The sequence below is a fragment of the Chenopodium quinoa genome, unplaced genomic scaffold, assembly GCF_001683475.1.
Source record: "Chenopodium quinoa cultivar QQ74 unplaced genomic scaffold, ASM168347v1, whole genome shotgun sequence".
Taxonomy (NCBI): Eukaryota; Viridiplantae; Streptophyta; class Magnoliopsida; order Caryophyllales; family Amaranthaceae; genus Chenopodium; species Chenopodium quinoa.
In genome coordinates, this window is record NW_018745448.1 from 5309236 (window position 1) to 5326014 (window position 16779).

Here is a 16779-nt window from a genome sequence, read left to right on the forward strand (position 1 = left end):
TAGAAATGAAAAAGATGGTGTTACCAAGGATGGAGAACGAAGAGAAGAAAAAGAATATGACTGATAAGAAGTTGCTTTTTATTTATTTTATTTTTTTTGAGGCAAAGAAGTTGCTTGTCATATAAAGCCAAAGCGTTTCATTTAAATTAAAACTACACAACCTCAAAAAGTTATTTTTGCTTCTGTTGTAGTTTCAAAAAAACGGAAGAAGTTTATTTCACCGCAGTAGCTTGGAAACCATCAAAACCACAATACTCCCGAGCAGACCCTAAATTAAACGTTTAAAACTCAAAGCACATCTATATTTCAGCAATGACAATAGTAAGCAAACTGGTTTAAAACTCCGGATCAACCCACAGAACAGGATTCTGAGGCTCTGAGCCCACAACACAAGTTTGACCTAATTCATTGATTCATTGTTTCTACATCCAAGCATGATCTATACAGCAATTTTGGGGATCTTTGAAGATGGAAAAGCATATAACAAAATGGGGATAATCTGAGGCAACAATTGCAGAAACTTCATTTTTCATATTTTCAAGCTTGACTAACGTAACATTGCGAGGTTTGACATGAAATTTCTGGCCCACAAAGCTTCACCTCTTCTTACATTTAACTCCTTTACAGAGAGCCTGACTGAAAGATAATAGTTTGCACAATTCATACATTGTCTTCTGTTGCCTCTTTTTCTGTTCTTTTCTTTTTTTTTTTTTTTTGGGGGGGGGGGGGGGGTTTCCTCCCTGTTGTGTTTCATTTTTGATCAAGGAGCAGAGAACCTTGATATCAGGATCACATACTTAATTAGCTGATGACTTCATGAAAACGATCAGAAGCTGGGGAGAAAAGAATGATGGACTGCTTGCAGAGCAAGAAGAGGACCGACTGAACTGAGGTTAGGATTTCCCACTTGGTTTAGGTGATGGATGGTATTGATGATGATGATATGGTGAAGCGTGTGAGCCATGTGGGATTGAGAGGCTCCTTAGACCTGGTTGCTGCCCGTTCCTTTGGTGGGGACCTATAGGTTGACCATTACGAGCATTTGGGCTGGCCCTAACTCGGTCTGCTTGCATGGTTTGGAAATAGTAGGACGAGCTAGCCATATCTTTCAGGTTAGGTAAAGGCTTCAGGGCATCTACAACTTCACTCATTAAAGGGCGGACTTTTGGATCCCGGCTAAGGCAATGAGCAGCCAACTGCACAGCCTTTTGAGCACCTTTAATGGAAAAGTGACCTTCAAGCCGAGGATCTATCAGACGATAAAATCTTCTTCGGTCTCCAAGATGTGGCCTTGCCCATTCAACAAGGTTATGCTCCCCATTGGGTCGGTTTTTGTCCATAGATCTCCTGCCAGTAATCATTTCCAGCAGCACTACTCCAAAGCTGTAAACATCGCTTCTTGAAGTCAGATGGCCTGGGACAGGAATAATAAAAATTAGATTAGGACACAGCAGAACATGCTCAATATTGAATCCAATGCCATCAACTACTTCAAGAATAATCTTCTGTTGACTAATAAAATTCCAATTGCTGTACAATCATCCGCACATTCATGTCAAACAGCATACAGCAACTTGAATAAGAAAAAACCTCTTGATGAAAAAATGCAGCTAATAGTAGTAGAAATAACTAAGGGAAAAGGAGAGGGAGCATTAGCCATATATCTGAAAAGAAACTGGTGCATACAGTTTTCCCTCTTAGCAGACTAGGAAGGTGAGGAAACCCACCAGGGAAATAAACAATTCCTCCCCTCTCCCCAGGCAAGAGAATAAAGTAACAAATGGGAGGCCAAAAAAGAAGAGTATAAATAATACAAACCAATATCCCAAATTCTAATAAAAGCACAAGCTGATGTAAACTGAATATCCTACTACATGAGACTATTAACTTTTATCAATTATGAAAAATGATGATGTTCCACTCACAGCAGCAGAAGTGCCATGGAAAATTCATATGAAACCAGACGCACCATATTAAAAATAAAAATAAAAAAATAAAATAAAATAAAATAAAATAAAAAAAAAAACAGAAACCCTAAAAGAATTGGAAAGAAGATGGTTGACTGATGACCTAAAATTACCGGGGGGGGGGAGGATATTCAAGCTTTCGAGAGGCTTGGTTCTCTCTTAACTACCAATTTAAAAGCCAACGAAACAGATATCGATATTCAACATCCTGTCTCTCTCCCTAATCCTCTTCTTGAATTCTTTTCACCAACTAGCTATCTTTTCATTAAAGCCACTATTAACTGACTTCATGCTACTTCCTAATGTGCCCCTCCTTAGATAATGCTTAGCATTTACAGCAGATGAGAGCAAGAAGGTTTGAAAGAGATGCAAATCCAACATGAACCAGTGCAACAATAAATATTTCATAATTAGACAATACAAAAATAGCATAATGCCATAAGAATCTTCATGGATGACAAAGAAACACCCAGCATTCGAATATTTACCTGTCATCACATACTCAGGGGCTGCATAACCATATGTCCCCATCACGCGGGTAGATACATGAGTTTTACCTTCCTCAGGACCATCTTTTGCAAGTCCAAAATCCGACAGCTTTGCATTGTATTCCTGATGCAGTAAGTTGGTAGTAGTTAGAGAAACATAGAAGCTTCCATGTAATTATTGCAAAACTGTTGAGTGTGATAACGTACCGCATCTAATAAAATATTTGAGGTCTTGAAATCACGATATATCACAGGCTTTTCAGCTTCTTCATGGAGAAAGGCAAGACCCTTAGCTGCACCAAGAGCAATTTTCATCCTAATGGACCATGGGAGAGGTAAAGATCCTGAAAAAACATCACAAAGTCAGCAACAATGAAAAGGAGTGACACTGTGGAGAGAAGACAGGCTCCACAAAGAGAGGTGAGAACAAACAACATGAATTTAAAGAAACGGTTTATTATGTTACGAAGGTCAACTATAGTTACAGGAATCAGAATAATATTTTACTCTGCAAATCAAACTTGTATTCTAGGTTAATACAATTATCAGTAAAATATTTCAAAACTCGATCTAAAACATAGTTTAAACTTCTAAAGATAAGACTCAAACTGCAATGGCATCATACAAACCAAGATTAAAAATGAGGAAAACGATGCAATCTATGATAACTCCTTTTTATTACACTCCTCAAGTGTATTGAACGTATAAATAGTAACTGAAGAAGACATAAAAGGCCAATACTGTAAATGGCATTTCAACATGAGAATTATCCTCGTAATCTTGCATAAGTACCATGAGAATTATCCTTTGCATAATTAATAACATGGTCGTATCATTAATCTTTGGCATTACATCATCCATATCAACACATGATCCCATTGACTGTAAAAATATTTGCAATTTCCTTTTGTCTCTAATAATGTCTTACTCCATTCCAGCGCAAGCCATTCTTCAAATTTAAAATTGGCACCACGTTCACCAACATCACTAATTTTTTAATTTTTTTTCTTTTATTCTCTTGGTTCTAGGCATCATAACTTTGACAAAGCATATAGGAACTTCTAAATAAGTTACTTTTAACAAATCTCAGCTAAGGAACTTCAGTTTCAAATTTCAACAACATACATGATTACATGAACCACGTGTAAATTGAATCACACCAATAACTACATTTCTCAAGGAGATGAGAGGAAGCACATCCATTATCATTGTGATAGATGATCATCAATATCCTAAAACTTTTTAGAGGTAAATGACACCTAATTAGAAACCTTTATAGCCTAAGGAAATCATAGAAAAAAAAATTAAAAAAAAAAACTTATTTATTGTACTCAGATAATTTCTTGACACCGCTGAAAGACAGTGCTGTACTGCCTGTACATGCTTCAATGTATCAAGTATAGTTACAAGTATAGGAAATTTCAAAATACAATGAAGAAAACTGGAAGCCTGGAAAAAGAGAAGAACAAAGGGGGGTTCAGCCACAATATTAGCAAAAAACTGAATGAATTGCAACTGTAAGGTGCACTTGCAGCTATCAGATAGCTTTGGAATAAATTTAGCCAACTAGCAACACAAAGACCAACTCTTACTGAGGAATTGTTTATTTCCCTGGTGGGTTTCCTCACTCTGCACATTGCCGATTAGAAAGATATGTTCGAGTCAAGATTTCTCAAAGAATTGTGAGCATTTCATGTGCTTCTTCCATATTCAGGTCAATGGTATAGGTGCCTTGCGTTCATGACTACTATCAAGGAAATTATTTTTGTCAAATTGAATTCCAGATGAGTTTCTTTCCCAATATATTTTATGCTGATTAGTAAGATTAACAATAGAGGAACCTGACATCAAATAACAATAACATCAACATGAAGGGCAAGGCTTTGTGAGATCATCAAAGCAGGTAACTTGAAATCAAAACTACACGGGATGAATTGAGTTTTGGCAACAGCAGATTACACCAGTACCGCCTAGAAGTGCTAAACAGAAGCTATTACTAGTATGCCTTCATAAATAAACAGAAGCTGAACTAGGTCAACTAACCTAACATAATCTTCCCAATATAGATAGAACACCACACTGCTATCTTCACTTGCTATCTTCAATATTGGAAAACAGAAATTACTTCGTATTAAATAAGGCGATGATAACCCAAAATTCCAACTAAAACTAATACCATTCCTACGAACTTAATTAATGATATAGTTAGATCATTGTAGTTCAAGGAAAACCAGAATACATCAGCAGGTAGACTGTTCTAGTGGATGTTCCCCACTGAATGATTTCCTATATTCCAAACATATCCTTCTGTCTTATTTACATCCCATAATCATGCCCAATGATCCATAGAAGAAACCCAAAATGACCTTAAGACTTCCTGAAAGTCCCATAATGACTTTATTAATGTACAATATTGAAAATTATGACAACGAAGCTGAAAGAATCCCTGTTCCTAGATTTGAATATGATCGAGAAAATCAAAATGACTAATTAAACTATCCACAACTCTTCCTTGTGATTTTTGAAGAAGAAAGCACTCGTCTGGTTTCCCATAAGGAATAATAAGTATATTATTACAGGAATAAGACGGCATAACCAGCCTAGGACAGGTATAATCCATATCTACTATAGACCCATGATCATAATTAGTGATTCCTTCCATGGAAATTCAAGATTTCCCATAAAAAAATTAATGTATTGAGACTGAGACTGAGACTGCAAGGTTAATAATGACCCTGGCCAATGGAAAGAAAAGTGAGTTTAATTGCTTCTCATCTTGATCCCTTGTAACCATTTCAATCGTAGACAAACTGAGGACATGACAGGATAATTGGACCCCCCCCCCCTCTCCATACCCTAAAAAGAAAGATTTTAGATATCTAAAGCTTGAACCACACGAATAACAATCAATAACAGTTATTACATGCCACAGCTTAGAATGATTAAAAAAATGTTAAAAATAGAAAATAATGATGATCTCAATTGGAGTCAAAAGTGTAAGCCTGTAATGTCAACTGGAAGCCTTTTACTTGCTTTGTAAAGTCACATCCAGCATAGATCATATGATAATTCGAGCACTCAAAATACAACATCCAAACAAATCAATAGGGAAGCCTTTAACCTGTCACAAAAAAAAAACTATTACTACTTGAGTTCCTGGAAATCAATTGACCTTTCCCGACACCATAACACACTGCATGATCTATTGCATATTACCTAGTCAACCAAATAATCAACGGCTCAATTCATGTAAAGGGTCCAAGGAAGACGAGAAGTAACATGAAAAAAAGATGCATGACTTATGCACCTTGTATTACAGTTAGTCTATGAAAAACAGTAACATACTGAGAAGAGTATGCAAACTGACAACTCAAGTCTGATTGTGAGCCATCAGGTCTTTAACTAGCCAGACAAATCAAGTATGACCCTTGAAGCCTTGAGAGGCCACCCAGAGAAACAGTGATTAAGGCCTAAACTTAAGAAACAACAGCAATCCAAAATCCATCTATTATTGCAGAAACTAGTCACATTCCAGATGACTCTTCCATTGTCAACATCAACTAGAAAGAGAGAACAGAATGACAAGAATGCAGGAAATTTTATAATAGGTTGGCTCTCATTGTCAGTCCAATATAAGCAAAATTCCTTAGTTTCTTTTGTATGGAAAAAGAGATGTTGTAGAGAGCACCATAGTTAGACTTGAATGAGTTAGTGTCATCTACACGGGGCACCCATTATTGACATAATTCTTATTCCAAGCAAGCTAATTATGGTTGGGCACTCATTATTTACATAGACTATAATGTCTGTAGGCAATGGAGCAAGGAGACAGACAATTCCTCCAGCCCAAGAAGTGGTGAGCCTAACTATACTATAAGATCAACAACAAACAGAAAAATCCATAACAAGAGTATATATTAAGTTCCCCAGATCCCCACTACTATAAGGGGCTGTTTGGTCTGGGGTCTTCAAGAAAGGGTAAGGGAATGAACTAGCTTGATTCCCTTACTTGTTGTTTATTAGGTCATTTTTTTCATTCCCTCTCTCCTCTTGTTTCCCCCATTTTCCTCTACCATAATTCCCCACCCCCTTATGGTATCTTCATTCCCTTTCCTAAGCCACCCATACAACACCACACAATAGTACCCACCAGCAACAACCACCACTGCTAAAGTCACCATCATCACCATCACCATCACCATCACCACCACCCCTACCTTCATAACCACCTCTTGCACCACCACCCATAGCAAATCACCAAAACCATTTATTGAATACCACCTCATGACCACCCCTATCAAACACCCAAAACCAACCACCACTTCTTCAAAACCACGCTCCACCCGCACGACACCACCCCCACCCTCCCGTAAAAATCCACCACCATGAAAATCCAACCCCCTTCCACAGAAAAACAACCATTAAAAAGCCTATAATGCTAGAAAATTTGGAAAAAAAAAAAGGCTAAAATAAGAAATTATCTTTTATTATCTTCAATTATAAAGGTTAAATTTGACTATGAAAACACTAGATCTAGGGTTTTCATATTCAAATTTGACCATTAAAACCTTGAATTTGAGTTTCAATGGTGGTGATGAAACAATAAGAAGAGGAGAGAGAAGGGGCTGCCATGGTGGCAAGGAGAAGGGGGCTGCGACAGCGTTGGGGAGGGGCAAGAAATGGCGGCAATGGTGGGGCAATGGCTGGGAAGGGCGACATCGATATATGAACGTGTGGTATAGTGGTGATGCAATGGTGATAGAGAGAAACGTGATCACCAAATATTACCCAAACAACAATTTACATCAAAGGATTTTTCTTTCCATTCTCTGTCTTACCCCTTCTTGATTCCATTCCGTTTACCCCATGTGAACCATATGGCCCCTAAGTAATATACTCATCATCAAATACAGGATACTTAATACCAGAAAAGTACTGAAACATGTGCACTCAGAAACTTAAAAAAAATTTATTGGCAGCCAACAAGTAAAAATAAAAATGAGACAGTTCATGCCTCTAAAAATTTTAAAATTTCACTCATCCTATGTCTATGCATCTTTCAGAGTAATAATTGTCTAATTTTCATATCAATTCAAAAATATATAGATCAAGAAGAATGTGAGGAATTGCATAAAAGTAGTTACATACTTCGAAAAAGATGATTCTCCAAGCTTCCTCGGGGCATGAATTCATAGACTAGAAGCCTTTGATCATCTTCAATACAATAGCCAATTAGTTTGACCAAATTTTGATGAATAAGATCACCCAAATAATTCACTTCAGCCTGCCAAATATAAAGGCACATACAAATATAAGGGATAATACAGCTCAAGATACATGTGAAGATATAAGGCAGAAATAATATTTTACAAATATTAGTCAGCAAAACAAACCAGCCATTCTTTGTGACCCTGAAGTCCATCATGATTGAGTGTCTTTACTGCAACAGTAAGACCTGTACCAGGTTTCACTGGAGCAGTACCATTTTCTTCAATCCATCCCTTAAACACGCACCCAAAGCCACCTTCACCAAGTAGACTTTCAGGTCTGAAGTTTCTAGTTGCTAATTTTAAATCGTTAAATGCGAATTTACGAAGTCGGGAGGAAACTTTGAGTTCTTCTTCTAGCTTGGATGTTGATGTGCTGCTTTCAGCATTACTTGTTGTTGTTGATGAGACAACTGCAGTAACCGGTTGATCTCTGCTTGCATCAATTGTTGATTTGCTTTCAGCTGACACACATTCAGTACAAAATCTTTAATTTTTATTCTCATTTTCTCATGGGAAGATGAAAACTTTATTAATTAGATATTTAGATGAGGAGGGTATACAAACTGTCAGAAGACCTCAGAGGCTCAGACATCGAATACTTAGTGGTAAAATCAGTACACTGATCATGTTGTATGTCTACTAAGACTAAACCAAGGCAGAGTCCTGAAGCATAAGCCCACCATTGACATCATAATCATGAAGTATTCTATCAGAAGTTCAGAACTATGCCAAGAAAGAGGTTCAGAACTATGCCAAGAAAGAGGTCCGGAACCATGAGCCCATAATGACGCTAAAAAATACGTAAAAGAACATCCTCCTAGAAATGAGCTGCCAATCTTATATCTCAGAAAATTAGAATCACTCCATCCCAAAAACAAGATATCTAGTCACAAAATGTGCCAACTGATTAAGTGAGGAAGTTTGACATCTCTTGGTCAGTTGGTCATGCCTACTAGGAAAATCCACATAATCATAGCAGGCTCAAAGATCGAGAACAGTACTCTAGAGTCACCAAAAGTTTAGTCCAGACAATTTCAAGAAAGGATTAAAAAAAAAGTAAAAAAAAAAAAAAGGAATATACAATTAATCATTTATTATGAGGTCTCTTACTTTTTCTTTCAGTTCACTAAAATATATGGCACTCTCTATGTTCAATAAAATTATGGGAAACTTGTGTCAAGTCAGTGGACAGAGACTAAAAGTCTAATTCAACAGCCAGGAGACTACAAATTTGCTTTCTAATGTAATTAAAATTAATTCTCTTGCATTTAAAGACCATTCGCCTATAATGCTAAGATATTAAAATCTGTATTCATGCGTTTACAAAAAAATGACAGGGCACATGGAGTGGCCTTCTACAAAAAAAATAAGTGGATGTGAATAATTAGAACCCTTAAGTTATAGGATAAAAATCCTAACAAGGTTAGAAGCAATAAGGACAAAATAACAACCAGCCATGTACAAGAAAGAGATTGCCAAACAAGTTCAAAGTGCTCAGTGGCTATTAATTGCAGCATTACATCATATAACTTGCAATTCTGCTAATGATGGAGAGGGTAAAAAACTTCTTGCCAACATAACACGAACAAGAATCACATTTTTCTCTATCATGTAGAAGATGGAGGCAAGTAAAGTCCAGCAGCTGGAAGAGAGAATTTGAACGATGACCAACAATAGTACTTGCTATGTTTAAGGATCTCAGTCAACAATTTGAAATCAGCTGACTTTACAATTCAACGTACAGGGGTCAAGACAGGATGCATATGCACAGCGCCACAGCCTCACCACGAATTTTGCAGTTCAATGTTTCTTGGGTATTGGATAGCAAATTCTCTGACCATATGAACTAACAAGCCATAGAAATACTACACCAAGTTTCTTGGAAGACAAGACACTTCAGAAAATAAACCTCCAACCACTATTCTTCAACAAATTTTTTAATATAATAAAAGACATTGAAATAATAAATTTCCTTTTTCATGAAAAAATCAACTTCATAAGAGGCATACTCACAGAGTCACAGCCTTCACAAATTCACCATATAGATAAATCCTTTACTACTTAATGAATGGGTCAAGTCCCCTACTCATTGGATCTTGAAACAAATCAGAGATTTTGATCAGTTTCTTCCTACTAATCATCAATACTACGACGACCTTCGCAGAACATGCTACTTGCATTGATGGAAGTGCACTTTATAAACAAGGTACAAATGTACAATCACTTTTGAACAGATGCTACACAAGCTTTAGACACACGCCTATGATGTCAATGTGAGTTCCACAAGTTGATAGCACATAACAATTTCTAAAAAAATATTGCTCATGGGTATAATCCACTAATTTCATAGGCGGAATTCAACTTTCAAGACTCTTAAGACACTATACACAATATACATGAGATAAATAAAGAAATAAAACTAATCGATAGCTTACACCCATAACTACATTTTAAAGCTTTCATAAGCAAGGTATCAGCCCAAGCTCAACCTAGAAGCAAGCAACAATTGACTGAAAATAAACTCGAAAAAGCCCAAGGAATTAATTAATTGACTAAATTTCTAGACAAGATAGCCTTTCAAGCTAATTTCAAAATTAAACAAAGCTTAATGCTTGCCCTACCACTAAAAACACATATGAACCTTCAACAATTTAATGAACAACCTAGAAACATGATAAAAACAAAGGTATAGTGACAACTTAAATTACAAAATACTTCAAAAATAGGAACAAACAAACAACATAAAGTATCATATAAATAAAAAATATATTTACAAATTTGGCAAAAATTGGGAAGTTACCGTAGTTAGTACTTGTTCCACTGACAGAAGAATCAACTTTGGATCTTGAAGTAATGCAGCTTCCTATGAATCTGAGCTTAATCCAACAACCAGTATCTTCACCAGAATCATCTTCATCTTTCTTCTTTTTTCCTCCTTTTGATTTTTCGACATCCCAAGTTTCCACTTTAGCTACATCACTACCAAATCCCATGTCACCCTATGAATTACAAACCCTTAAATTTTCAAATTCATCAAAATCCCTAAAACCCCTTTCCACCCAAAAGACTCAAATTACAAAATACCCAATAATTTTAGCCCCAAATAATTCTTACCCTACTGATTTATAACACAAACACCGAAAATCTGATGAAATAACACAACCCGACATGAAATTTTACCAGAAAAATTGGATTGAAGAGCTGAAAAAGAAATAGAAATGATTCAGATCAGAAGATAAGCCCTTAAAATTGAAAAAAAAAAAATTGTGGGGTTTTTAGAGCTATACTCTTTCTCTCACTTGAAAGGACAACACCCAGAAAAATGGCTGTACAGCAAATCTCAGAAATTGTGAGAGTTCATAGGAAAAAGGGGTGACTAATTCAAACAAAACCCCAGAAATAAATAATTAAAAATAAAAAAAATGCGCAAAGAAAGAAAAAAACATACTCTGAATTATCAGTTGTTTCTCTCTCTAATTTCTCTCTCTACCAATCCTTTTCTCTCTCTTCTTTTTTTAATGGTATCGAAGACTACAAAAGCAAAATCAAGTTGCCCGAAGAATACGGGCAGCCAGGAGGTTAGGCTGCCCGTTAGACATCTACCCGACTACCCGTACTACTGTGTCACTGTGTTCACAACAATCACACTGAGAGGGCTTGCATTTTCGTGATTTTATACGCAATTTCACTTTTTTTTTTAATTAATGAAGTAACTAAAATATTTACTACTTAAAGATTGTGAATAATGATGGCCATAATAATATTCTTAACATATGGTGAATGTTTTGGATTTTTTATAGCCAAATCATTTGTATAATTATGATAATCATATAATATTTTACCTTTTTAAACGTCATAATTACGACTTATTTTACTAATTACGACTTATTTTACTAATCCTTTCGTACCTTATGTTTGTATCATTTGATTCAAAAAAGCTCTCACAAATAGCGGGTCGATGGTGCAAATCAAAGGAGACTAAGGGAGTATAATACTAGTATTAGTTAGGGCCTATTTTGATTGATTAAACTAAACTGAACTGAACTGAATTTATTGGAGTTGAACTAAATTAAACTAAACTAAACTGAATATTGTATGAGAGAAGAAAATTAAGATAAGAAATGAATTGAGCTTATTGGAGCTGAACTGAACTAAAAATAAGGTGAAGAGAACAGACCCTTAGTAGTATAACATATACGTAGTATATAAGTCGATGAGGGAGGCTGTGGTGTCCCCCCAAAAGTCCTTAGGGCATGTTCGTATTTACTGAACTGAGTTGAACTGAACTGATTGAAGCTGAACTAAACTGAACTGATTGGAGCTGAATTGAACTGAACTGATTCGAACTGAACTGAACTGAGTTGAAATGAATATTTTATGAGAGAGGGAAATTACGAGCTAAACTGAACTAAACTGAACTAATTGGAGCTGAACTGACTGAAATGAACTGATTGGAGCTGAACTGAACTAAACTGAACTGAAATTAAGTAAATGTGACATGCCCTTAATCCCTTCTCTTTCAAATATATAATGTAAGTCTATAACTAGGTTAGATCATGTGTCATGCACGGAACTTTTTTAATAATTATTTTTTAATTATGCCCCGTTCACTTCACTTTATTTTGCTAACCTAAAATTAATTTTATTGAATTGAAATTATATATATTTGCTGAATTATTTATACTGATTTTTAATTAAATTTCTTCTTTAAGATTACTGATTTATACTGAACTGACTATATAAGTAAATTTACTTAAATATTGTGATGAATTTATCATAAAAAAACTTATTTGTCAAATGAATATTTTTAAAATTGATTTTACTATATATAATATTATGCATGGATACATTAAATCTTTTATTTATGTTAATAAGAAATTTGTTTTATACAAAGTTTCATATACAAAGTTTCATATATATATATAATTCTTCTTTCTCCTATTTTCTTCTTCCATCTTCTATAACATTTTTCCCCCATTTTATTTCTCTCTCCTCTTTTTTCTTCAAACTTCATTAATGGTTTACTATTGGAAATTTATGTTCTATGAATTTTATGTTGAATTCAAGCTTATTTGTTGAAGATTTTGATTATATAACTTGTAAGTTGTTAAATTTTATTACTTAATTTTTTGTTTAATTGAAGAACGAAGAACAAATTGTTTTCGTGTATAATGGTGGTTTCGTGGGTGGGTAGTGGTGGTTTCGTGGATGGGTAGTGGTGGTTTCGTGGTTCTGGGTTCTAGATCTTGTTTCGTTGGTGGTTTAGGTTGGTAGTGGTTCGTTGGTGGTAGTTTTTTGTTGGTGGTGGGTAAGGGGCTACTAGATCTGGTCAGGGGTTACTAGGTGGTCCAGTCAAGGGTTACTAGGTCCGGTCAGGGGTTACTATATCGGCGGTCAGGGGTTACTAGGTCAATTAGGGGTTACTAGGTCGGTTAGGGGTTACTTGGTGTTACTAGGTCGGGGGTTACTAGGTCAGTTAGGGATTACTTGGGGTTACTAGATTAGTTAGGGATTACTTGGTTAGTCAGGGGATACTTGGTCAAGGGTTACTAAGTCAGTCAGGGGTTACTTTTGTCTTGGGGTTACTTTGTCATTTGCTGATTTGGCACCCTGCCGCACCAGAAACGCACTGTTTATTTTATACTTTGATTTTTAGTTGGCAGGTTATGCATAAAAGGCATATCAAATATTTTATTTATGTATACAATTAATTTTATATATGGAATTTTTAAGAATAAAAAAATTTAAAAATAAAGGACACATCAGGAAATGACACATGTCATTGCTGGTGTGTCTTTTAGTATATAACCAGTGTGCGGCCCGGGCGTCGCACCGGGTTACCACTTTGATTAAATTGTTTTTTTATAAAATATATTATCATCTTTTTTGACAAAATGAAATATATTATGATCGATTATGTATGTTATGCATAAATGTTAAAAATAATGTTATTAATTGATAAGGAGTATAGAATGATAATTTTTAACACTCTATTGTTTGTGAAATGTTGATTTTATTCCTCTTATTTATTATTTTTCAAACTTCTTATCTCATATTTCCTTTTTAATTAATGCATGTCATTTATATAGTTATATTTATATGTATAGATGACATCAATTATTATTGGCTAAGATGGTAAGGAAGTAGATCTTGTTTTCTTGAGGACTAGTGTTCGAAACCCATCAAAAGTTTTTTAATAATAGTTCGAATGATTTGTTAATTGGTAATGACGTGTCATTATGTGATGATGTGGCACAATGCTATAAGAAGGGAATGATGTGGCACATAAACGATTTTAGGAACGCTTTTTAATATCGAAAGTATAGACAATAAATTATTTATTGATTGATTATGGATAGTTTTTGGCTCGAGCGATTCCTCGGGTCATTATAAAACCAAGGAAAGTTTATAAGAAACAACCTTTTATATAAAACTTTTTGTTATAAACTGTTTAGGACAAATTTTAGAGGGATGGTTTCTAGGAATTTGCTTTAAGTTTTAGGGGTATTAATAATCAATCCTGCAATCACAATAAAAAAAATAATAAAAAAAACCAAGAACAATAGAAATATAAATAACTTGAGATAAATAATAAAATAAGGGTTAAGATGGCAATGTTGAGTAAGGGCTGCTTCCTTGATCAATAAAGACGAGAATATTATTTAGTAATTTGCAAAATAGTTTCGAGTATTAGGGTGAGAATGTTGCTATATATGTATTTCTAGTTATTTATACCTAATTATTGCTAGGGTTTACATAGGTTTCCAGAATATATTCAAATGAAGAAGATATTCATAGCTTATTTTTCTTTCCTTTGTGTCTTCATGTATTTTTGGCATTGCTTCCTTACTAGTTGCCGATCAATTCTCTTTCTATACTTGTGTTAATCAAAGCGCTTAGCTTGATTTCTCCTCCTTTGGCTTTGTATTTGGGTCTCTTAATGATAGTGCTATTTTTGTGGGCTAATTAGAAATATGGGTCAAACAATTTCCCCTAATTTTTATGTTCAGTCCTGAAAATGAAAATTACCAAAATGCTTTGTATTTCAAATTGGAAAATTTATCAATGGTTAACAAAAATAAAAGTGGGGGAATGGTTTTAAGGCAAGTGCCTTGATAATCTCAACTGGCGGTTTACTTTTTGGAGTATTTATTGCTTGTGCAGGCTTCCATGAAATCACTTTACTCTCTTCGTTGCAATTTTGAATTTCTCTCTCATGTAATTCTCTCTCTTCCTCTGTAGTCTCTGTTTTTTTTTTGCTTGTTGTTTTGCGATGGATGATATGGTGAAGGTGGCGTTTGATGGTGCTGAGGAGGGTGTGAAGAAGCCTATCTTCACTGGCTAAAACGTGTGTCCCTATCAAGGATGTTTATCCTTCGCACTTGTTGATGAAGGATGATGTGAAGAGGATTGGTACTGCTTCGTGCTTTCCTGATGGGGTTGTAGTCAAGATTCCATCTTTTAAGGAAAGGGCATACTGGACTGCCTATAGTTGGGTGTGCTTCTTTGAGTATCCCTTTGTAATTGGGAACACTTTTCCTTTTTTTTCCCCCTTATTCGTCAATTTCTATCTAGGGTTTGGGTTTCACCTTGCCAACTGTTGCCCCAAACAGGAGAATTTTGCGAATTCTCGATTTCCTAAGTGATTAGTTTGGTGTTTCATTGGATGTGAGAGACCTTTGCTATCCTTACACTATCAAGACGAGTTGTAAGAGTCAGGGTAACTCTTCGATTAAAAGAGGGTTGACTCTTTGGGCGAAGACACTTCTTTTTTTTTATTGAAACTATTGAGGCTGAAGGTATTTTATTTTTTCAAATTAAGTGCAGGTTTATTTTTGTTGATTTGGTCTTATTTGTGTTGTAATTGCAGTGAGAAAATTAAAGCAGCGCCTAGAGTCTCAATCCTTGATTGATCGTTTGTACGAGTTAACTATTAAGGAGAGATCATTCACTAAGAAGTTGACGTAGCCTGAAGCAGTTGTCCATATTGAATATCTTGAGGAAGAGGATTCTGACAAGGAAATTTCCCCTACCATGTCTCAAGGTATGTTTTATGTTTATCAATTCTTTGTTATGGTTGGCATGTATGTTTTTGTGTAGTGTTGCTGCTATTAATCTTTATGGGGTCGATTTGTGTATATCCTCCCTATTGTGTGTTGAATACCTTGTTATTTTATGAATGCCCTATTGTGTTTGTTGAATGCTTTGATGTTTGCTTTGGTAGTAGGGCTGGCAATGGATCGGAGGTGGATCGGGTGGAGCTTAATCTACCTCCATCCGCCAACGATCCATCCGTCATCCAACCCATCCATCACCATTTAATTCTTCATCCACAACCAATCCATCCATCATCCGCGGATGAATCAGGTGGATCGAGTGAATAGCGGGTGAAATAAAATACACCATCCTTTAGTCATAATACTAATATACATAAACTAATAATTTGATATATAGTTGACAAAAATTTTAAATTTTCCAACATTAACACTATTATACAAAGTTTAACTTATATTACTAGCATATATGAAATATATACTTATGTAGTATTACAAATAGGTAAAAAAAAAATTTAAAATTTTGTAAAAATATAAGCGGATGGATTGATGGGTCGGGTAATGGATGGATGAAGCTCCACCCGAATCTGACCCGATCCATCCATCATCCATATAAAATCTGTATTTTGTCGAAATTTCATCCATTTTATCAGATCGGGTGATTCGGTTATTGTAGACACCTAAAAATGTCTCCCCAAAACCAAACCCGATGATGAACAACCTTTCACCGCCATTATTGGTCGAGTTAAGTATTTAATCTTAGAGTGCTTAAATCCATATTCAATCCCAATACATTTCATAAACCAACCCAATCCCTAGCCCATTTCCCCAAACCATAACTTTTTTCCTCTTTTCGTGCCTTTAAACCCAAAATAATTCATTTCGTGTCCTTTTTATAAAAACGTTTAGTCTAATCTATTTTGGTCCATAGTCTGGGTCCAATGATTGAATAATTAGATGGGGCTTGAAATTATCTTTCCAACGATATATAATAAGCCCA

The 16779-nt window shown here is 35.2% G+C and overlaps 1 protein-coding gene across 2 annotated transcripts; it reads right to left on the reverse strand.

The window, feature by feature from the left end:
• Positions 1-280: 280 nt before the first annotated feature.
• Positions 281-11196, reverse strand: LOC110713819 (probable serine/threonine-protein kinase PIX7). Of its 2 annotated transcripts, XM_021892260.1 has the most exons (7): positions 11013-11196; positions 10526-10926; positions 7849-8186; positions 7604-7739; positions 2663-2799; positions 2456-2579; positions 281-1414 (listed from the first exon to the last, which is right to left on the reverse strand). In XM_021892260.1, the coding sequence occupies exons 2-7, from the start codon at positions 10716-10718 to the stop codon at positions 894-896; spliced, it is 1449 nt and encodes a 482-aa protein (XP_021747952.1). In that variant the 5' UTR covers positions 10719-10926; positions 11013-11196; the 3' UTR covers positions 281-893. The 2 variants fall into 2 exon arrangements, with proteins under 2 accessions (XP_021747952.1, XP_021747951.1); XM_021892259.1 differs by having other exon boundaries at positions 10526-11196.
• Between the last annotated feature and the right edge of the window lie 5583 nt (positions 11197-16779).